The 24016-nt window shown below is 37.0% G+C and overlaps 1 protein-coding gene and 1 long non-coding RNA gene across 3 annotated transcripts; one reads left to right on the top strand and one right to left on the bottom strand.

Moving 5' to 3' along the window:
- Positions 1-384: 384 nt before the first annotated feature.
- On the bottom strand, positions 385-21217 carry LOC126972294 (nuclear hormone receptor HR96). 2 transcript variants are annotated; one of them, XM_050818944.1, is made up of 8 exons: positions 20058-21217; positions 12507-12632; positions 9892-10000; positions 9455-9577; positions 7719-7859; positions 5346-5429; positions 3921-4133; positions 385-3125 (listed from the first exon to the last, which is right to left on the bottom strand). In XM_050818944.1, the coding sequence occupies exons 1-8, from the start codon at positions 20753-20755 to the stop codon at positions 2925-2927; spliced, it is 1695 nt and encodes a 564-aa protein (XP_050674901.1). In that variant the 5' UTR covers positions 20756-21217; the 3' UTR covers positions 385-2924. The 2 variants fall into 2 exon arrangements, with proteins under 2 accessions (XP_050674901.1, XP_050674902.1); XM_050818945.1 differs by lacking the exon at positions 3921-4133.
- Positions 21218-21255: 38 nt separating this feature from the next.
- On the top strand, positions 21256-23155 carry LOC126972319 (uncharacterized). Its single transcript, XR_007731114.1, has 4 exons — positions 21256-21395; positions 21804-22007; positions 22293-22376; positions 23017-23155. It is a non-coding gene; the product is annotated as an uncharacterized LOC126972319 (long non-coding RNA).
- Positions 23156-24016: the final 861 nt, after the last annotated feature.

Below are 24016 nucleotides of genomic sequence, written 5' to 3'. Positions count from 1 at the left end.
CTTATCGCATGGAAAACCAGAGTTGATTGTTTGAAGAGTTGGAATAGCCAATAAGACCTGTCGTTGGTCTATTGTTTATTGTTACTCTGTTCTCGTTCTATGGTCTGATGACAGGTCGGGTTTTTTGATTATCACATTCATATATATTATTCATAATATCACAAGAAGCACTGTTATTATTCCTATGCAGATAAAAACATCAACGCAATATTTTAAATTAAATTGAGTTTGGTTTAAATTTAGTGTCAACGGAAATCCTGGGAGACATTCTGGAGCGACAGTTGGCCAACCCAGACTTGCATCCCTAGCTTACCTGAAGTAGGAAACACCACAAATGAAGGAGGAACTTTTATGAGAATATATATATATATATATATATATATATATATATATATATATATGACAAGACGAACAAATATTAATGAACCCAGGCCGTGCGACGGGAGTCGGGACTGATCAGGCGAATACCTAGCCCGCAAGCACTAGCTATTAACGAGAAATCTTGAATTTCTCAGTGTACTTGGACCATTATTATTTCTACTATATATCAACGACCTACCAAATATTACAGAAAATAAGTGTGTATTATATGCTGACGACATTAGAATAATTATCACTGACACAAACTCAAAAAGACCATACGACGCGGTCATAAATGATGAAATCATGAAAATCGGCAAATGGTTAGAAAATAACAATTTAAATATTAATATAATAAAAACAAAACTTATACAATTTAAAAATTATAATACCATATATCCACCCCTTAGAAACATAACATACAATAAAATTAAAATTGATGAGGTTGAAAATACCAAATTCTTAGACATAATAATGGATAATAATTGTAATTGGAAAGCTTACGTTGAATCATTATGCAAACGTCTTAATAAGTTTGTTTTTGCAATAAAAAGAATAAAAAAAACTATATCGGAAAAAGCGGCTTTAACGGCTTACCATGCTTACGTAGAATAGTAATTAGGTATGGTATCATAATATGGGGTAACTCAACAGTAATAAATAGAGTCTTAATTGCGCAAAAAAAATGTTTGAAGGCTGCAGCGGGAAAAAGACCCCTTGAAAGCTGCAGACCCGTATTTAAAAAATATAACTTATTAACAATTGTTGAATTATACATATTTGAGTGCTGTATGTTTGTTCGAAAAAAATTTAGCGAATTCAGTACACAGGAAAACACTTCTCTTTTCCCATCCAGGGACCCCACCAAACTACAAGTACCTTGCTGTAGAACTACATTATTTCAGAGAAACTGTTTTTGTATGTGCATAAAAATCTATAATCACATCCCAAAAATAATAAGAGAGGTATCGTCAAATAGGAATTTCTCATCTAAATTGAAAATATACCTTCGTAAAAACTGCTTATATTCATTAGACGAATATTTTCAACTAAAAACTTGACTATATAATACTGCTACTAATCTTTTGTTAAATTGATATTATTGTTACTAATGATTTAGAAATGTAGTTTATAAAATTTGCACGTCATAAATGTGGCAATAATATACTTTATAATATTTATGTAACATCAATCTAACATGTTTAAGCAAATAAAAACTTTGACTTTGACTTTGAAGAAAAGTAAAGTAGGCAAGGTTGTGATGCTTTTGAAAAAGGGAAAGGAGATTCGAAACCTGAACTGATGATGCCGTACACCAAGCCAACAGAAGTGCAATCTGGTGTTCATTGTCCATCACGTCGCGTATCACGCGTGTGAGATGTCCGGCAGGCCAACAAGGAGATTGATTACGAATGACACGAGCTGAACAATATGACGCAAACTAAGATGACAAGTCAAATAATAATTAGAGTGTGGCTAATCCATAGCACGCCCGGTACACGGATGTCCTCCCGCTCGTTGGACAGACAAACTTCGGCTTTCTACGTATTCTCGAATAAACCTGAGTTTTCAGAGAAGAGGCTCACCCTGGAAGCCATCATGTATCTATCTTATCAAGTATCTGGGCGTCACAATAATTGACTGCAAGCACGTGGAGAACACTAGGAATGGGATTGCTCGTGCCAAGCTTATCTCTCGGTCGAAGCTGCCAATAAGTAGAAAACTTGTAACACATAAAAGCTACAAACGATCCAGACTGACATATTCCGCAGCAAGCCGGGATCGTCTGCAATCCTCCAGTTGTCCCATAGTTTATCACTATGGGAGATAGTAATCTGAACACAGATATTGACACTGTTAATAGGAGATTAATTACAAATATGTTCTGGCGACCAGACGGCTTCCATTTTCAAAACCTGGTGGGGATCCCGCCATTGTATACCCGACTCTGTCAGCAGTAACTTATGTCGACTTCACCCTTAGAAGATCAAAGTATGCAGTCTACTATTTAATAGATGTACAACATATATAATATATTTATCCCTTCTTAAATAATAACAATAATAATATTTATCATACGTCTTACAACAAAAGGTAAACATAACTATATACATATAAGCACGTTATTGATATAATTTCAACAAAAAATAAAATATTCAGACACAGTTTAATTGACATAATATCAGGCAATTTGGAGGTAGTTTATAATACTATTTTGTTCGTTTACAATTGTGATAGCCCGTGCACATTTTCTTAATATAAATCGTTCTTTCACAAATATAAAAAAATTGACCCAACAAGAACTAATATATAATAACAAGGAGCATCTTTACTTCTTGTCAAAATTTGTGATAACTATTAATTTATACATAACCATATCATTAAAAAGTTTTCTCATCGCATTTCAAACATATTTATAAATTAATCTTTACCCCCAGTGCTACTTAACATTAGCACCACAAACCCGTTATTGCTAATACACGGTTTGACTTAAAACATCGTAGGTATATATGATACAGACGAAGCACCGACACGACACGACAAGAGCCGACTCATCAACGATATTAGGTCGGATGGTGCTTCAGGTCGAATATCTCCATGAGCAGCGGCTCTATGGGGTTCACGTCGAGGTAGACGCCGGTCACCTCCGCCGCCAGCCGTCGCAGCTCCACCGTCTTCTGGATCAGCTTCAGGAACGTGGACTTGGCCTCGCAGCCCGGGTATATGCTCTCTAGATACCTTCGCAGAAGATAATAGTAAGAGTTCTGAAACACGAAAATAATAAACAATAACTATTTATTTTCTTTTAATATCCCAATGAATAGTTGAAAAAATAATATAGCGAGAGGCAACAAATAGTACAAGTACAGAAGGCTCACTCTGCAAAATCAAATAAATGGGGATTCTTGCGTCCATACAATACCCTATTATCTAACTATATAGCTATTAACCTACATTTTTATTTACCTAGGAGTTGTCTCTATTTCTATCGCGTGACGCTTACGTCTCCTGGACATGCTAGGGTTGTCTTCTTTACCCAAAATTTTTACCTACTCTGTATAAGGTCATCTTATAAAAATAGCTCAGTTCAGGTATGTAATCGTAATTTTACATCAACTTTATATTGTTTCAAACCTATACTTAAGTATACGTAAGGTTACGTACTTACGTTAACGTAATCTTATAATTTGTCCATTTTATAAATAGTTTTTTGACAGATCGACGCCTGGTAAGTTATAGTGATGTCGTAAAGGACGAAATAATCGATATCGCTTATTTTTTTTGTACAAAATATAATTTAATATTTATTTTCATATTACTAAGTAAAATCGTAAAAATTATATTATATACGTCAACTGGCAACACCAACCGACCGTCCGTCGGGCCGCCATTTTGACATAGTCTGTCACTCGCAACAAACGCGCGTGCTAGCGTACGTTCACACGCACTAACGTTTACCGAGTGTCCTCTCTCGCAATTTACATAAATAGAATTATCAAGAATAAGTATAGTGGGAGGTAACAGTGAAAGTGTTTGTTTAAATGTTAATTGTCGAGTACCTGCTCCAGCTTGATGACGTCACGGTGCACCACCCTGGCCCGCTCGGGCGTGAACAGCAAGATGGCACACATGATGAGGATGACGTGTTCGTCCGTGCGCCACGCGCTGGGGAACGAGCGGATGAAGGCGGCGTGCGAGCGGTAGATGTCGCCCTTGGCCAGCTTGAGCACGTCCGAGCCGATGGAGCCGAACCGCGACTGGCTGTGAGGAAGCTGCGCCGAGTGCCACGTCATTATATTACTATTCACTATTTACATCTGAATGCAAACTATTGGTGAAGCGTTACTGCCTTTTTCAATATTAATATTTTTTAATTAGAATTAAGAAATAATAAATATTAGTTTATTAGTATTAAGTATAAAATTTTAATTTCTATTTTAAATTCTCGCGCCAATATTTATCCACGCAACGCCCATAAACGTATCGAAGCTTTATTTAGGATTGTCTCGCAACATTGCCAGCAGATGGCAGTTGAGACCCTTCTTGCTCACCGACCGCCATCCCAATTACGTTAAGTACGCTCCGCTTTTAAAAATTCCTATTTGAAGAAAACTTGAAGAATCCCGTGAAATAAATACACCTGCATCTGAACTTCAGTGGGATCACTGTAGTGTAAATTTTTGGGGTTTCAACCATTCCACCGGTGGATTTAATAAGATCTAAGGTTCGCCGACGGTAGACACTGGAATAACCACGTGGAAACGAAATATCTCCCATCTCCCCGTCTGAGTGGGATCACAACACCAGCAGTTCAGGTACCAGAGCTTATATTGCTGTGATATAATTCTATGATATTAGTGTTTTTCGAGGATTCATCATTAGGAACATAATATAATACTTGAGCCACCATATTAATTCATTGGTACTTTATTTGCTTTTAAGAACAACTTGTAAATGTGTACGCTATTTACAGGCCTCATCAACTATTTGCCTTCAAGTAACTCGCTCATTTGTTTTGAATAAAAAAAAAGCTACACTTACACTGAAGAAAATAACTTTAAATGACAAATAAAAATATGCATATTAAAGAAAGATATACAGAATAAAAAAGGTGTCCATCAAGTTGTTCAGCAGTGTATGTATACGCTACACTAATATAATGTCGGAGATATCTGGTGACATCAGCCAGTCAGGTGAGAGCTAACCCTCAGGTTACTAACACTGTCGCACCTATTTTAATATGCCAAATTAATTGTCCGTACGAGTGGATGACAGAGACTGTATTGAATGAAGTCCACTATTGGTTCAGGAAACAATAACCCCCTTATTCATAATGGTCCGCTAACTTTAAACAGCCGCTTAGGAGTGTTTTTTCTCATTCTGACTTAGGTCAATAGAAGAAGACAGAGTGAGAATTAGCAATGCTTTAAGTTAGCAGACTATTATGAATAAGGGGGGAAGTCTGCTAAATATAATGATCGAACCTTCCACTGGTTCCTCTGCACGTCGTAGGTCATGGTGCTGCGTAGTACCATCATCTCGATACACCCGCCTTTCAACAGCGCCACCTGTGGAGAAACATACAGTATTATTACAGTTTAGCATGTATATAATATACAAGTGGGAGGCTCCATTGCACAAGATGCCAGCTAGATAATGGGTACCGCAACGGTTCCTATTTCTGCCGTGATGCAGTAATGTGTAAGGATTATTGTGTTACGGTCTGAAGGGCACCATAGCTAGTGAAATTACTGGGCAAATGAGACTTAACATCTTATGTCTCAAGGTGACGAGCGCAATTGTAGTCCCGCTCAGAATTTTTGGGTTTTTTAAGAATCCTGAGCGGCACTGCCTCACATTATAATGGGCAGTGCGTTTCAATTACCAACAGCTAATCTTCCTGCTCGTCTCGTCTCTTATTTTTATAAAAAAAGCCTAATAGAAAATAATTTGAAGATTATAATGTAGGCTCTGTAGAAATGGGCCGATTGACAAATATGTATTATTATTATTGCTTACATATAAATGAAAGCGTTTTTTAAGTGAAACAGCTGAGGGGCTTCAATAATCCAGGGGTGGACGAGAATACGAGTGAAATTTAAAGTTTGTCAATTATAAATATACAAAGTGTATTATTATATTATTATTATACAAGATGAAAACCGTAACAAGATGGTGTCCTATACGGGATTTTACTATTTGTTATGGAATAGGAGTATAAACTACCGGAGGACAGTAGGTAATCACCAGCGCCCATACACTCTGGCACACAGGATGAATCACTGCAGCTTGGCCGGCATTTTTTTACACCAGGTACAAACAAACTCATTATCCTGAGTTAGAGAACTCTTATGTTGGGCGATGTATATGTTTTGACAATATGATTCTAGAAAATGTACAAAATGTGTTACGAAATTCAAATGAATTGTTAAAAGACGTTTGTGTGGTAAAGGTTAACATGACTTTCTTAACACTCTCACTGCCACAAATACATAAAAAAACAACCGCCCTTAACACTATTCCAAAACAATAGATATAATGTGCACTCAAAAGTATAAAAATAATTGCGTATTTTTATACAATCTAATTAATTAATGTTATTCTAGTTACGATTATTGTTATTTTTGGAATCGGTACCACTGTCAGATCTAGACCAAATTACAATGGGACCACTTGGGAAGCACCTGCACACAGAATTATCAAAATCGGTTCACCGAGTCGAAAGTTTTGAGGTAACAAACATACAAAAAAATACCGACGAATTAAGAACCTCCTCCTTTTTTGAAGTCGGTTAATAATCATATAATAACAGGTCATTGGGGCGTACTGCGAGCCAAGCCCGTTTTTCTAAAACTTCTGTAGCTGGCCACGTGGGCTGTGCAAACTGTACCTGCAGCAGGTCGCCTGGTCTGCTGTGATCCCTCAGCTTCAAAAAGGTTTATAAAGCATAGCTTGCTAGATAAGGACTTGATTTTGGTTCCATTAAATTATTTAATAAAAAAATCTTCTAATTCAAAAATATAAATACGAAAATAGGACTATATTTGCTAGTACATAAGGTTCAAAGTTTAATAATAAAAACTCGCATGTCGCAAGTCGATAGATAGGTACTACATATTTATTGAGAAACAAGAGTTATAAAAAACACAAAAAAGTAAATGAAATTATAACAATGAGAAAACTCATAAAAATATCAATTTCTTTTGATTTGCATATTACTAATTTCTCCATAGCATTGGCCAAAATTACTGGGTTGTAATGGGAATTTTAAGCATACGGTATTCACTTTTTAGTTATGTCTCTATCACCTTTTGCTGACAGTCCATAAGCTTTCTCTAATTTGCGTAACAATGTACATTTAACATAAAAATTTGACATAAAAGTTTATGAAAGCACCAACATGCATTTTTGACACCGAAATTGGCGAGATAATAGTGGTTTGTGCGCGGACCACTTGATGTTGAGAGTGTGAATGATACCACTATTGGGTATATATCTAGGGGCGATCACTCTCAGACTATTTACTTAGTAGATTAATTTTATCGTAACGATATTTTACCAAAAAAGAGACCGTTGGGTTTCTTGCTCCTGTTTTTCTCAAGTCTAACCACACATCCAGATGTTTAAGGATGACATTTAGATAAGTCTGTGATCACCGTAAGAGAACTCTTTAAAAGTGTACCTGTTACAAATGCAGTAGAACATACATAACGAGGCAAATTAGACCCTTTCCTAGAGTGCTGGATCTCCGATGATTCGAGCAGCTCTGAGTTGCACGTTCCAGCTGATAGTTTGATACCAGATATCACAATGAGTCACGTCGCAGCTGCAGGGCCGCGATACCGGGGAGGCCATACCTGGTCCTCCTCGCACATATTCTTGAACGCGTTGATCTTCTTGGCCATCTTGATGAACCGCCGGATGGCCACCGCCGTCAGGTTCACAATGCTCACCAGCAGCGGGTCGGGGCTGTCCTCGCCCGACTTAGACATTATATCCTGAAACACCAGCAACAATATCAATAGGGTCGCCTAACTAATGAAACACACTCGATATGGTATCACGGGGAGTGTTCCGAACAGCCCTTTCACCTGATTCCTGCCGCCGAATTCACAAGTTAAGATATCATCCACACCATCTGGATGTGTGGTGGTCCTCCACAGTGCGGTTTTCAAGGAGATTTCTTCCATGTACTACAAAGCTGTGGAATGAGCTTCCTTACGCGGTGTTTTCGAGTGGATGCAACATGGGTACCTTCAAAAAAAGGCCGGCAACGCTCTTGTGATTCCTCTGGTGTTGCAAGAGAATGTGGACGGCGGTGATCACTTAACAACAGGTGACCCGTCCGCTCGTTTGTCCTACTTTTCCATAAAAAAAAAAGTATTAAACCCACTGTAGAAAGTTTAAAAGTTGAACATCATTTATGATTCCATGATTGCTGCGTTGACGTGTCTGTAAGTACGAACGACTTCTCTAGTTCTACAGTGGTTGGTGGCAAGTTTGGAATTGTGCATGATATACAGCAACGGGCAAATATTAAATTGACGAAATGTAGATGTGAGACATCAGTGTCCATCCCTTCGAGGATATACAGGTTTGGAGAAATATATACCAAGTTTCCACCTACACATTATTTTTAATTTTTTTTTTATGGAATAGGAGGACAACCGAGCGTACGGGTCACCTGTTGATAAGACACCGCACAAGGAAGCTCATTCCACAGCTTTGTAGTACGAGGAAGAAAGCTCCTTGAAACCGCACTGTGGAGGACCGCCACACATCCAGATGGTGGGGATGAAATCCTAACTTGTGGCGGGTCGTGCGAAGGTGGAATTCGGCGGCAGGAATCAGGTTAAACAGCTCTTCGGAACACTCCCCGTGATAAATGCGGTAGAGGACACACCATTGTGTGTCCTCTACCGCATTAATCATATAATTTATAACGTCGCTTCATTAAGCGACGTTATAAATTATAAGCGTTTGTATTTGAAACCTGTAACATTAATATTAATATAAGCACTGACCCGGCAAAAGTATGTCCATATTAATTATTACCCTGCGCCCGCTAATTGTATGAATTGTCATATGTAATAAAATGACATTGACTGTATTATTTCTGTGGCGAATATATAGGTATTTCTAAGACAAAAAATATAAGTTCCGGACTAGGTTTTGAGACAAATGCTATTTTCGAAAACGAACGCTACTGTATCTATAAAGATTCCATAAATTTATGTCTTTTTTAACTTTCAGTTCAGAATATTAAGCATCAATAAGAAACTTAGATTTAGAAAGATTTGCACATAATTTGTTCACAACATACTTATCGTGTTACGGTCGCGACAAGATACTGTCTCCCAGCATTATAATTTACAAAACACTGTCAAGTGGACTGTATCCAATCAATATGTAAACGATCAAGATTCTTGACTGTATTTTGACGGCGACAAACGAATTTAGAATTTGTGACGTAAGTAGAGGAATTTCGAGCCATTGATTTATAAATAAGTTGATAAGTTATCGCGTCGACCCCGAGTGTTTTGGAGGTTGTCACCGTCAGCTCCGTCAGTGTGTATCAAGATGACCAGTTCACCTTGAACCCTGGGAAGTTGAACTGCGATGGTGTGTCCCCCACGAGCTGCAAGAGGTCGTCGTCGATGGGCGCGTGCAGTGCCTTGTTGGCCACAATCAGCTCGTTCAGTTTCGCTCGCTCCACCTGGAAATTTTGTTTAAAATTGACTTATATCGTTATATCATAATTAACACGTAAGTAAATAAGTAAGATCTTTATTTGTTGACAAGGGTTATACATTATAGATGCACACGTGTTTCTTTTAACTTTTTTGTGCGGTGTTTCCGGGACGATACGACATGGTTACCTTAAAAAAAAAGCGCGTACACTTTCTTTATCACGGGGGGGGGGGGGGGGGGGAGGATGAGCCGTCTTTTTTTAGAACTTTTACGACTGTCTGGACGGGTTGGGAGCGCCTCTTACCCGCGTCGCCCGGTGAAAAGTAACTGCATCATTACCTCGTTGAGCTCCCTGGAGGACCCCCGGCAGCTGTTGAGGGACGTGTTCGCCTCGAACTCCAGCTTGATCGCCTCACACAGTATTGACTCCATGGAGTTCGGTTCTATTCTGAGACAGGTCATCATTTAATGATCGCAACACAAAATATACAAGTAACCTTATCAAACACAAAACCGAAACTCAAACCTATTATATTGTAACTAGCGGACCCGACACACGTTGTTCTGTTATAAAAAAAAACTTACGGATGGAATTTCTTTAAATCCGTTCTTAGCTGATCTCTACTCGTCGAAAGGAATATTTCTACCAAGTTTCAAGTCTCTACGCCCTATGGTTCCAGAGATATCGTGATGAGTGACTATATACGTGGAAATTTCTTATATACATTTTTTTTATGGAATAGGAGGACAAACGAGCGTACGGGTCACCTAGTGTTAAGTGATCACCGCCGCCCACATTCTCTTGCAACACTAGAGAAATCACAAGAGCGTTGCCGGCCTTTAAGGAAGGTGTACGCGCTTTTTTTGAAGGTACACATGTCGTATCGTCTCGGAAACACCGCACAAGGAAGCTCATTCCACAGCTTTGTGGTACGAGGGAGAAAGCTCCTTGAAAACCGCACTGTGGAGGACCGCCACACATCCAGATGGTGGGGATAATATCCTAACTTGTGGCGTGTCGTGCGAAGGTGGAATTCAGCGGCAGGAATCAGGTTAAACAGCTCTTCGGAACACTCCCCGTGATAAATGCGGTAGAAGACACACAATGAAGCAACGTCTCTACGCAACGCCAAGTGATCCAGCCGTTCACAGAGCACTGAGTCCCCGGTAATTCGAGCTGCTCTAAGTTGCACGCGGTCAAATGGATCGAGCAGATACTGGGGTGCGCCAGACCAGAGATGACAGCAATACTCCATGTGTGGCCGGACCTGCGCTTTGTAGAGCGCTAGAATGTGGGCCGGCTTGAAGTATTGTCGTGCTCTATTGATGACGTCCAGCTTCTTCGAAGCCAATTTGGCTTTGCCCTACCGGGGGGGAAGGTTGAGCCGTCTTTTTCAAGAACTTTTACGACTATATATAGATTGAAATGATTTGTAAATCGATGGAAATGTAAATCTTGTCATAAAAGAGAGGCAATGAGTTTCTTGCCACTTCTTCTCATTAGCTCAACCCTTTACGAAGTATCCGTAGATTCAATAAGAAAAATATTTTTTTGACATTCATAAGTGTTATTTCCTTGACCTAGATGAATAAAGTTATTTTGATTTGATTTATTAAACGCAAAAGGCACGAAGAAAATTTTTTTAAGGATAATACGTATCTTCTTCCGTTCGTTCATAAGTACACACATTTTTTTTAAACTGTCTTAAATGAAGGCACTTGTTCCGTGTCAATACTCTAAGCCTCTACTACTACACTTCTAGTAAGTCGGTTTGTCTAGTCATCGAGTCCTGAAGTTGGCAGGAATGACCGGAATGGAGACAGACTTCCGCAGAAATTGCGTAAGATCTCATACATATTGGTTTCGTAAAGTATAGTACAGTAGCATTCCGCCAAGTGCTGCGGACATGCTCTGGACTTGCGCCGGTCCCCGTCTCTTTCGTCTTTTCTAGAGACTCATCAGACGTAGTTCCGAAATTATGGAAGGCGACACCCGATCCCTCTGAGAAATGTACGCTCGGATCCGTCCAACTACCGCCCTATTGCCATCACCTCCATTTTCTCCAAAGTAATGGAGTCGATTTTATACCGCCGGTAAAATGAAAAAGGTACGCCAAAGAAGCTTCACATGTGGTCACTTCACAGGTGCAAATTTGTCACCAACCTGCGTCACTCATAGCTTAGTGGGAGGCTCCTTTGCACAGGAAGGCGGCTAGATTGTGGCCATACCACAACGGCGCCTATTTCTGCCGTGAAGCAGTAGCTAGTGAAATTACTGGGTAAATGAGACTTAACATCTTATGTCTCAAGGTGACGAGCGCAATTGTAGTGCTGCTCAGAATTTTTGGGTTTTTCAAGAATCCTGAGCGGCACTGAATTATTATAGATAGGGCGTATCAATTACGATCATCTGAACGTCCTGCTCGTCTCGTCCCTTATTTTCATACAAAAAAAGTGTTATCAAGGTGTCATTTAAGCTTAATTTTTGTGAAAATGGAGTAAAGACGTCTCAAGAGACAGTCTTAGATGGTGTGAAACCACGTAGCAATACGATTTTTCAAATTATGCCTTGGATTTTTCAGCGAGACCCTGGACCCGGTTACAAGGTAATAACTTCTCAACCTTGACAGGAATTCAAAGTTCCGGACTTCATAAGAGCTGAAGACTAGCCCTCATCTAGCCCATAATATCTAAACCCCTTGGACTATAGTTAGTTCAGGTCCTTATTAGGCGTCTAAACATCGGGGCCGACATCGAGTCATTAGAAATGTCTAGAACAAGCACAATGACTAAATTCCCTATGGAAACAATGGCCAGACAAATAAAAGGTTTGCATTTTAATGCTTTAACCAATGGTAGTCATTTCGAATAGAATTTATTTTTATTATTGTAAGATTATATGATTTTACATTACAAAATAAAAAATAAAATATGTCTCTCTGATTTATAAATACCTCTCAACATCCTGCAGGATCTCCCTGGCCTTGTTCACGTCGGGGTCGGAGATACTGGTGGAGGGCGCCTCGTCGCTCACGTGGTGGGGCTCGGTGAACGTGCTGTCTCCGTTTGATTCCACCGACCTGAAAATATAGTCATACAGGGTGGACGTTAACTGTAATTGTTAGAGGTACGGGGCCGCACCATTTCGTGAAATTTACAGTCGCCAGCCTAGCGAAACTCTCTAAGAAAAAAGCGATTCATTCGATTGTATGAAACGTGCAGTCATTGATACATTGACAGATGACGGCTATAATCTTGTAAAAACGGAGATAGCCGAAATCCACTCACACACACACACGTTTTAAGCAACTGTTCGCTTTCAAACTTAGCCGGATTATACTTCGTAGACAATCATGGACAATGCACGATTCACAATTAACTAAATTTGAATTTTTACTAAGGCTGTCCTGTCTCTAATTACGTACATTCTTATTTACAGTCGCTATGGACGCGTCCTCGGAAGCACAGGGTGCCTTTTATGTTTGCGCGTTTTATGCCTAATGCCACCAACCAATCTGTAACTTATGCTAGGTGAATGAACCGCGCCACTGCAGCTTACGTGACATCAGAGAAGCACCATGCGAAAATGTTTGAGGAAACCGGGTCTTCAATCAGAATTAATAAAACGCGCACCCCGATGTCAATAAGTACGCCGGAGATTATTCATCGTGTTCATGAATCGATCAGAGGAAATCCTCGCCGAAAGAGAAAGCCCGCGTAAACGTTTCTTTTAGAAATATTTCATTAAAACTCATCACACGAACAGGAGATATTGAGGGGCCCCAAAGAAGCGAGACCTCTCTCCGGATGATTAGTTTTTGTGGGGATTCCTAAAATAAAGATTCTATGAAAATATTTAAACAAAAGTTGAAGAGTTAAAGCAAATATTGTGCGTGATATGAACGAATTCTACGAGCAACTTGTCAAAATGTTTTTTCAAATTCTTCGAGTGCGACTTTAAGAATGTCAGCGGCGGTCACTTAAATAACATTACTTTTAAAAATTTGATGTTACTTAAATTTCCATTTCTTGTATATTTTAAATATTTACGTATTAATAAAAACAATAAGAATAGAAGTTTATTTCTATTGCATATTGAAACCACCCATACAGTTAACGCCCTACTGTATAGAAACAACAGTATTACATACGTGTACACCTTCCTTAGAGGCCGGCAACGTTCCAGTGATTCCTCTGGCATTGCAAGAAAATGTGGGTCGCGGTGATCACCTAACATCAGGCGACACGTACGCTCGTTAGTTCTGATCTTCCATAAAAAAACAAATGAATAATTTGAACTAAATACAACTTTTCATAGCTATATTAACACGAAGAATACCATCAGAATCTAAAACTTAACATAAATAATGCAAAAAGATCTACTATGTTTGGATGTTTGGAAAGAAAAACAAATAAAAAGTAGTTGGAAAAAATTATATAATACAACCTTTTTAATATCATAAAAACCAGTCAAATAAGAAAAATATAGCCAAAGAGATATTATATTTTGATGTTTATACAATATACTATATGCAAAAAGACTTTTTCTCCGAACTATAACTCAATGAATTTTGTATTATTTATGTCGTCTTGGTGATGTTAACTTGATAATTAAAATAATAATTATTTATGTAGGTATCTAATGTTATGCTAACTCAACTTCAACATGCTCAATATGTAATGTACCTTTATCTACACCCATGCTTTAAATCCTCTATTAAAGATTCTGAAACAGCTTATTGCCAACATTAAAACACCCAATGTTCTAATAACCATTACATCATCCAAACGAGTGTTGTAATGTTGTACTGAATTTCATAACAACACTCCTATTTTTTTTTCAATGCCTTCATGCTTAAAGAGTTTAACAGACAGCCATATTCTTATTGCTCGATGCGTGGTATCTGTATGAATTTCAAAAAAAGAACATTTTCGTTTACGCGCGTTCCACACTACCAGAACGTCGCGCGCCGTAAAAAAAAGTAGGTTATTCGAATCCCCGCCATTTTTCGATATTTTTATTGTTTTTTTTTTTACAAAAAATGAGCGACTAGGACTGGCTGTTTTAATGTTTGCAGTAAGCTAACTGTTTCAGAATCTTTTAGAGGATTCATATTCTGGGTGTAGATAAAGTCTTGTATGCAACTGTTGATAATTAGGTATTAAAACACTCATGTGATACTATTATCACACTCGGCTTCGCCTCGTGAGATAAATCACATTCGTGTTTTAATACCCCTTATTACACAACAGTTGCATATATAACTCAATGTACATTGTGCATGCCAACCTATGATTCATAGGCATTATCAATAGATTTACTTATCTTATTTCCATGGATTCGTAATTCATTCTAGTGTGCACAGATTAGATATACATATAAAGATTTATTAGATAGTCTGGATATATTAGACATAATACGTAATATACAAATGATTAAAGTTTTCTTTAGTGTTAATAATTGTTTTTGAACAATTCTACACGTGTTTCGCCTCTACACGAGGCATCCTCAGGACGTGTTGTCTCGCCAAAATCTGGCACGAGACTCTAAGACTCTTTTGGCGAGACAACACGTCCTGAGGATGCCTCGTGTAGAGGCGAAACACGTGTCGAATTGTTAAAAAACAAATATTGGCGGAATTAACACTAAAGAAAACTTGAATCATTTGTATAATTATGGATTTCCGCAAAGTAACGCCAACTTCAATAAATTTTCATAATACGTATATATATAATTCTTCTGTACGTGTGTTGACAATGAACTCCTCCTACACGGCTGAATTTTCTGCGTGTGTTCAAGTGGATTTGAGGATGGTTTACATTCACTATTGAACTACCTCCTAAATGGCTGGACGATTTTGATGATTTTTTAGAGTGTTCCAGGGAATTTGAGATTGGTTTAGAACTTTAGATTCTCAATACAGTCGCCATATAATTCTCCTACGTACGTTAGTGATCTCCTCCTAACGTCTGGATCGATTTTTCAAATTTAACACGTGTGTACAACGCACAACAGACTAAAACAATATTATAATAAGATCTACGCGGGCCCGGGTGGTGTGGATGATTGCTTGAAGTGATCTCTTCCCGACAATACTGAATACAAAATTTAAAAAAAAAGTAATGTTATCAAAAATGTTATGAAATTGTCGTCTGTAAATATTAATAATCAATATTGTATTGAAGCATAAAATAATCAGCTTGGCTCATGCCACTGTCGAAAATAAGATCCATTCGTTTTAATTATTGTAAGTACTGCTTTTCGCTTCACCTGGGATACTATCACTTAGTAGTGTTCTTTAACATTGGTATTTTCAAAGAGTACTAAATCCACATCTCCCTAGCCGCCTCCTGGCACCCGGTACGATCTGTCATGTGGTGTTTTAGGTTATCATTAGGTTGCCTTTGAGATGAAGTATGAGCGAGTATAGTAGGTTCTCTAAGTCAAAAGATATTCATTCTGTTAAAGATAAATTAGATATCATATGGGTGCTTCTTCTTCACCAGGTACAATCATTTACATTTACATAAATAGTTATCATGTCATCAAGTCATATTCACTAGCTAATCCAACAGACGTGGTCTTGTTTCGACTATATAAATTTTCAATTCCAGCTGATATAAATAAAAAAAAGAAAAAAGTTAGATATAACATGTGAAAAAACATGGATTTTTCAAGATTGCTACCATAAACATTTCACGAACTGACCTTTCAATTTATTTATCGCCATGGCAGGTGCAAGCCGCACCGATAGTAGTAATCGTTAAAAGTCGAATAACTCAAAGTCGAAAAAAGGATCTTTCGGAAACGCTTTCAAAATTGTGCCTTGGCTGACGTTATCTTTTGCAACATTACGATTATCGTCCCGATTTTTAATCGCAGTGGAAATTTGTTGCCAAAATCAATGAAGTCGTTTTCGAGGTCCACCGAGAGCGTATATTAAAGAAATTTCGCCATCTCCATTCTTCCCCACCAACTTGAGCGTTCCAGGGGCATATTTTTGTTACTAATTTGAGGGAACTTTTCTTTAAATAAGGTTTCTTTTAGCATTTCAACTATTGGTTAAATGTGTCATGTATTGGGAAATTAGGAGTTGTCATTCCTAATTGTACTAATCCTTTTTTCATTGTTAATTTCTTCGTTCACTTGCAAATGTGAATCGATGTTCTAAGAAATATATCTTCAAGCATGTGTTCCTTATACTGTTACTGGTGTTCCACAAGATGCAGAAAACAGTGTTTATTTCACATCTACACACACAGGTATCTAATATATTTACCTTAGAGGTTGTGGGACAAACGAGCGACGTACCGGTCACCAAATGTTGTGATCACAGCCCACATCCTGGTGCAACACCAGAGGGATACCAGGAGCCTTGTCGGTCTTTTAGACAGGTATACCCGTGTTTTTTGAAGGTAAACATACCCTATCATTATGGAAACACCTAAGGTTGTTTGTGGGAGATAATAACTATATCCCAGCCAATCCTAGTAACTCTGTGTTGTACGCGGTCAAATGGTTCGAGATGGTACCAGACCAGAGATGACAGCAATACTCTATGCGGCTTGACCAGCGTTTTGTAGAGTGCTTGAATGTAAGGAGGCTTAAAGTATTGCGGTACTCTATTTATGACGCCCGGCTTCTTGGCAATCGCCCGAGATTTTGTCTCCTAGTATTCCTTTTTCTTCCGGCACTGGTTGACGATTTCGTTAGAGAGGCTTGCATGGCCCATATATACAGCATCTCCAGGACTGTCGTATGCATAACAATGCATGTTGGAGGAGTCCAGCATATCTTTGAAATTCAGAAGAGACAGTGTAGGATATAGCATACATCCTTGCGGAACTCCAGCGATTAGAGACTGGCAAAACTCGGGTTCACTCGTAACAATGTGGTGCTGTGTGTATAGTGGGCTTGGAAGGGGCGATCAATTCTGATCTCTACTGCCAAAAACTGATGAGATTAAAGCAAGAAGTTGAGAGGAAGTGGCCGGAATTGATCAATAGAAAGGGTGTGGTCTATCATCATGACAATGCTAGACTTCATACATCTTTATGACGACGGAAAAATTAAGAGTGTTTGAGGTGTTAATGAATTCGGCATATATCCCTGACCTTACACCTTTACATTTCCACCTGTTTCGACCTCTTCAGAATTATTTAGCCAGTAGTAACATCAAGGGAGGACTGTTAAAACTACTTGCCACGTTATTTTATGTCGGCGTGTCGTTCACACCAGGTCATGTCTTTTAAAAGTAAAACTGACCATTATTTGTACCCCAAGGGGTTCAGATCTAGGTTAAACCAGGTCAAGTCGTCAGCTCTTATATAAAGTCCGAAATGATAACATCCAGCCAAGCTTTGGTAGTTTGTGCCTAGTTACCAGGTTCTATCCTGCTGGAAAGCCCAAATATGTTAATAAAATCTCTTGATATATTTCGGCTGGAGTCTGATGCACAAACATACAACTAATACCATGTGAAGTGTCTTGAAAATGACTGGCGAACATAATAAACACATACCAAATTGGAATTCAAAAACATACAAATTAGAAGTTTATTAGTTATATCAATATTTATGGCCAGACTTGTAACATGAAGGTGGCAATTGATAGATAACCTTTAAATGGCATATTACAACCATTCCAAAAATAGCTTAACTATTGATGAATGATTGAGGGTGGGAATGAGATTGGATTGGATTTGAAGGTGGAACTCGGCAGCAGGAATCTGATTAAACTGCACTTCAGAACACTTCCCATGAATGTGGTAGATGTCACACAATGAAGTAACATCTCCATGCAACAAGTGATCTACCCATTCACACTATAACAATGAATTTCCAATTTCTGGTTGGCTTGTCAATTTTCTTTTGTTGATATTTTATATTTTCAAAACTAAGCAACTATAAATAAATTCTCGCCACACCATTATTCAGTAGTTGTAGACACAAACAATTTACTTTTATATTGAATACTAGCTGACCCGGCAGATTTCTTACTGCCTCAATCATTAAATAAAAGACCTAAACTTTTGTATAAAATAAATTTAAAACAAAGAAGAGGAGTACTTAACTTTTTTTAAGTGTTTAAAGTTATTACCCATGTTTTAAGGAAGATTATATCATACCTCCTGAGAAAGTTAGAAAGATATAAAAATTCAAATTAGTTTTTCATTGTAAACTATTTTTTTTTTCCGAACTACGGGGAATCAAACGAAAATAAGAATTTTCGTTTTTATTCATTCAACCTTTCAAAAATAGACAAATCGGTCCAGCCATTCTCGAGTTTTAGCCAGAGTAACGAACAGCAATTCATTTTTATATATATAGATATATATGGGCCCAACTGAGTGGTTTAATTGTGGAAACAGGAGCCCCTTTAACATTTAAGGAACCAAGGCAGGATGCACACTCTGTAAAATACAGCAGACCTCCATAATCTGAACCCCTCTGAAATCCTAACACCCTACTCATTAAATACATGCCTTGAATACATATATATACTTGCCTTGGGCTGACGAAGTAGACATTCTTGTGCCAAAAAATTCTTTAACATAAATTGTGAGGCAAAGCTTTTTATTTATCATTAAATACCTCCCGACAAACAAAATTATTCAATTTATTTAAAAGTGTTACATTCATAGATGAATATACATTATAACTTAGCAATACTACTTGTTTTATTTCATAAAAAAAACCCTGTAGATTCTCTGTATGTATATTCCGAACACTCAAGGAATCCAAACGGGGGTAAATTTCTGGAGTTGGAATTAAAGAGGCCTTGCTGTAGTGCTTCTGCCCTCACTTTTAGTGTACCTATATACAATTCAATTGCTTCCTTCATCTATGCCTTTTCATTTTCTTCTCACCATGTTTACTCTTACAATGTTCCATTATGGTACATGACATTATGGCTATTCCAAAAATGATATAATAAGGTTTACAACAAAAGCAATATATTTAAAATAACAATAGATTAAAAAATAGGGATATTCTAATATGCATTTTAAATTTGTAATCATAATTTATGAATGATGCGGGACTCGAACTCATGTCCTCTCACGCCCGATTTCTGAATTGAGTATTCCAGCTGAGAACAACTTAAGTATCGTCCTGTCACATTGAAATCTTAACAACTGAATGAGACAAAACGATACTTAAGTCGGTCTCAGCTTGAATACTCAATTCAGAAATCGGGCGTCAGGCTCTATCCGAGATGTAATTTAACTTGTATAATTAATCCCAGAGGGTGAGGTGAGAATTATCAATTTGAATAATACAGTGATAATTTTTAAGTAATTAATAAGGGACAAACGTAATGATGCAGTAATTGAACTGATCTTAAAGTTCTAAAAAGGACACTGTATGATGGCAGGCTCAAGCTTTGATAGAACACACAAGGAAACATCAACCTCCCTACAGTCTATTTGTAATATGTATATGCTAAAGCTATTACTTGCGTCTAAACTATTTTATTTTCTTAAAATATTAACTAGAGAACTTACCTAATGCTATTTGTTTTGCTTGACTCACTACACATACTGTCAGGATTTTCATTCACATAGGGGTCCTGATGTCTATTTTCATACACAGCCCTGTTGATAACAGTCTTTCCATCAATAGGGTATACTTTGATACTGTAAGTTTCATCCACCTGTGGAGCATACTGGTTACACATTACGGGGCAACTGTGTGAGTTCTCCAAGTCTGTGCTGCCTGGAGACCTCATTGTACTATGAGGACTACAAGTTGTACTATTTACATCATACTTTTCAGAAGTGTCACAGGCAGGACTTCTTAATGGGTCTTCCTTTCGATGCTTTGAGCTTGACACTCCATCCTCACATTCTAAGATTTGACGTTTTTTTGCTCTATTTTCTTCAATTTTTCTCCTCTTCTCTGCCTTATCTTCATCTGACATAATGAATTCTTTCACCATTCCCATCTTAAAACATTTTTCAAGGCGACACTTCTGACAGAACCGTCGTGTGACTACAGTGATCTCACAGTTATTGGCAAAAGGGCACTTGAATACCTTATTGGTTAGTGCATTTCTTCTGAAGAACGCTTTGCAACTCTCACATGAAATCGCGTTGAAGTTGTAACCTAGGGCTTTGTCACCACAAATTAAACATATCTTTTGTAATAAACAAGTCTCCTTCTTTTGTCCACCAGTATCGTCCCCTTTCTTATCACTCTCCATCGTATCATTCAATTAACTTCTATTACAAGTACAATTTAAAAAGGAAGTTCAATATTTAGCAGTGTCCTTAGATGAGCATATCTTGACGAGCACTCTTCTTGGGAACATTTTGTAATACTGTTACTCTGTATTATTTTAAATAAGAAGATATAATTATTTCATATATAATGATGCCCGTTATAAATTATAATAAAGTTATTTGTTTTGTAGTTTGTTGTACTATAAAGTTGTATACCCAGGCCAATAGGTAGGTACCTACCTAACAACAATAATTATCACCGATGACCCATTGCATTGTATCAGGGGTGGGAGTTGGGACAGTCGCCTTAAAGTGACGTTTTCAGAAAACTGTAGTGCCATCTGATATTTGGCCCCAAAATTAAAGCTTTGTCAGCTGTCACTCGCTTTGAAACCTGCCCACTGGTCATAAAATGGCGGCTACTCTCGTGTTTTCCATTTTGCATATTTTTGCGTATTGAAATCAAAGTGTAAGTGCGTCGAGTCGAGCCTTGTTTTCCTCCGCCTTGCTGTTGCGAATTCAATCCAAAAATCTCCTTTTTGTGATAGAGACACTTGTTTGTGGAATTTATGAACTTTGGTGTAATGCCGAGACGTTGTGCTTTCGGTTGTGCGCTCCGTGGTAAGTAAATTATTCTCTTAAATCTTAACAGTATAATTTATTGACTAATCTTGTGATAAATAAAGTATCATATAAGGTTTGTTCTACTCTCAGGTTCTACTACCGGTCCGTAGATTGAATTTGCAATCATGGTTAAAACTATTATAAACATACCGGTTTTCTGTATCTTGCCCCAAAGATTAAACTCCAATCCCCTTATGTCAGACTTCAGACTTTCCCTGACTTATATGGTTTAATAATCATTGACAGCTGTGCTGGCTTCTAACACCATTTTTATCAAGAGAAAAGTCAATATATGAGTCTAAAATCTAATACTAGCCCAATGGTCATAACACTAGGTTATCACAATTTATCTGATGGTTTTAATAGTCACTCAATTTATTTCATAATTATATTTATTATTTTCAGAGATTCCAATGCATCATTTCCCAGATGCTGTCAAATTTCCTGAGCAGTTTAAAACTTGGGTCAGTCTTGTTGGTGGAAACCCTTAAACATCTGATTTTGAATGTTATAAGAAGTAGAGAATTTGTTATATACACTTTTCTGACAGACACAGAAATCGTAATCAACGGCTAAGCACATTGGCAGTTCCGATGCTTCATCTGCCTGGTAAGTCCCCTAATTTAACACATATTGAGTTAATATTCGATTCTATTCCTTATTCTGTCAGATTTAGTCACACCACTAAGAATCTTTGTTGAGTTGATGGTTTTTTTGGTATTATTATTATATATAGTATTTAGGTATATTGTATCATTCTGGAAACACCTGATTTTCTTACACAGTTGTGATTACAAAATTCAATGGTTGCATTTCTAGCTGAAACTGGTTCATTATCAATGATAATCATTTAATAATGAAACATAATCTTTACATATTCACATTATTTTTCAGGACAACTACAGAGTCAAGTAATCTTAGGACAAGCTTCATCCACACAACATTTACTGCCTACAATAATACAGCAAGACTGTTCAGGTAAATAATTTTTAAAACTTATTTACAATGTCGTAAAGGTTACTATAACATAAGTGACATTCTTAATTATACCACAGAAATGGCATGGAGCGGCCACCCTCAGGGTATTAAATAATAAATTTTATTTTTATGCAAAAAATGAAGCCTGCTGAGTATCTTATGCCCTTACTTCTCAGGTCTGTGGTATACTTTTTCCAATATGTAGTATTGACTTTCTGTAAGTGATATAATATCCTATTTCGAATAAAATATTCAGAAAGAATATAAAGGCGAACTCAATTGCTTATAAAAATCTGTCAAAATTTAGCCTAGAAATGGGCATTGACAATTTGATTTTGTTCTGCTTTTAATCCCATGTCTTTTATGTTTCTTCTTAATTATTATTGATATTTATGGACATACACATACAAAATTTTGATGTATTTCTTGGTTGTAATTTTAAAATCTTGGGCCCATAAAATGTTATTGATTGAAAATCCCACATTTGATCTTGATCTTAATGTCATGTTTTCTATTAAAGTCTTCATAATTTCATTTCATTTACATAAGATTTTACAAATCACAATAAAAGTTCTCCGGTTCTCTGTGGCATACAAATAATAAATAATAATTAATCTATTATTATGTTTATTATTTACAGAGCCATATGTGAGCAACTTTATTTTAGAAAAAGCATCAACTTCAACAACATTCCTACCTGTAGCTGCAGTTAAAATTCACATATTTTTTTCAATTTGTTGGCTATTATCAATAATAATAAATATATAAATTAATGATTATATTTTGTTTTGAACACATACCAAAATATTATATAACACTATATATTTCTATCTATTATACACAGCTAAACCATAAATAAAAACAAAATTTTATAATTTTAAATTTTGTGAGTAGTGTCGGTATGTCTTTTTTTCTACAATGTTTTTGTTTGACAGCTTATTTCAACTTGTGATTTAATTTGAACTCTAGACTCTTAAGAAATGCTGCCCTGGTTCTACATTTTCTGAGTGCTACTTCATTATGATTTGATTTTTGGTTTTATTTTTATTTTTCTCCATTATCGTCTGATTGAAATTGACGATTGAAATGATTTGAAAAGTATAGTTAAAATTCACTCTGACAAAGTGGACAACAAACTACATAAGTATTATTTCCAATTTCAGATGCATCTCAACAATTTACTGATTAAAGATTAACCATAAATGTGACAGTAATTTTATAACAGCAGATTAATGCATGACATGACATAAGACTATTGAGCCAAATGTCTTTTTTGATGAAGGCTGCATTGGTACCTGATAGGATTGAGAACAGCTAATGTCCGTGTGGGAATGAAATTTTGAATATATTTTTATTCATTACTAGCTGACCCGACAGACTTTACTGGACTTCCACAAATATTCAAGACCGAAATTAGCCAAATCGATCCAGCCATTCTTAAGTTTTAGCGAGACTAACGAACAGCAATTCTTTTTTATATATATAGACTTTAAGACTGAATCCCTTTTCAAATTGTCCATTTATTTAATACCATATAATACATATATTATACTATACAATTTGTAAATTAAACATTCTTTCACAGATCTAATGGCTCCACAGTGCACAAAGATCAAGCATCTTATCTGATCAAACAGAAA

This window comes from Leptidea sinapis, chromosome 26 (genome assembly GCF_905404315.1).
Source record: "Leptidea sinapis chromosome 26, ilLepSina1.1, whole genome shotgun sequence".
In the NCBI taxonomy this organism is placed as follows: domain Eukaryota; kingdom Metazoa; phylum Arthropoda; class Insecta; order Lepidoptera; family Pieridae; genus Leptidea; species Leptidea sinapis.
Note: the sequence above shows the minus strand (reverse complement) of the source record. Positions and strands in the feature narration are given on the sequence as shown.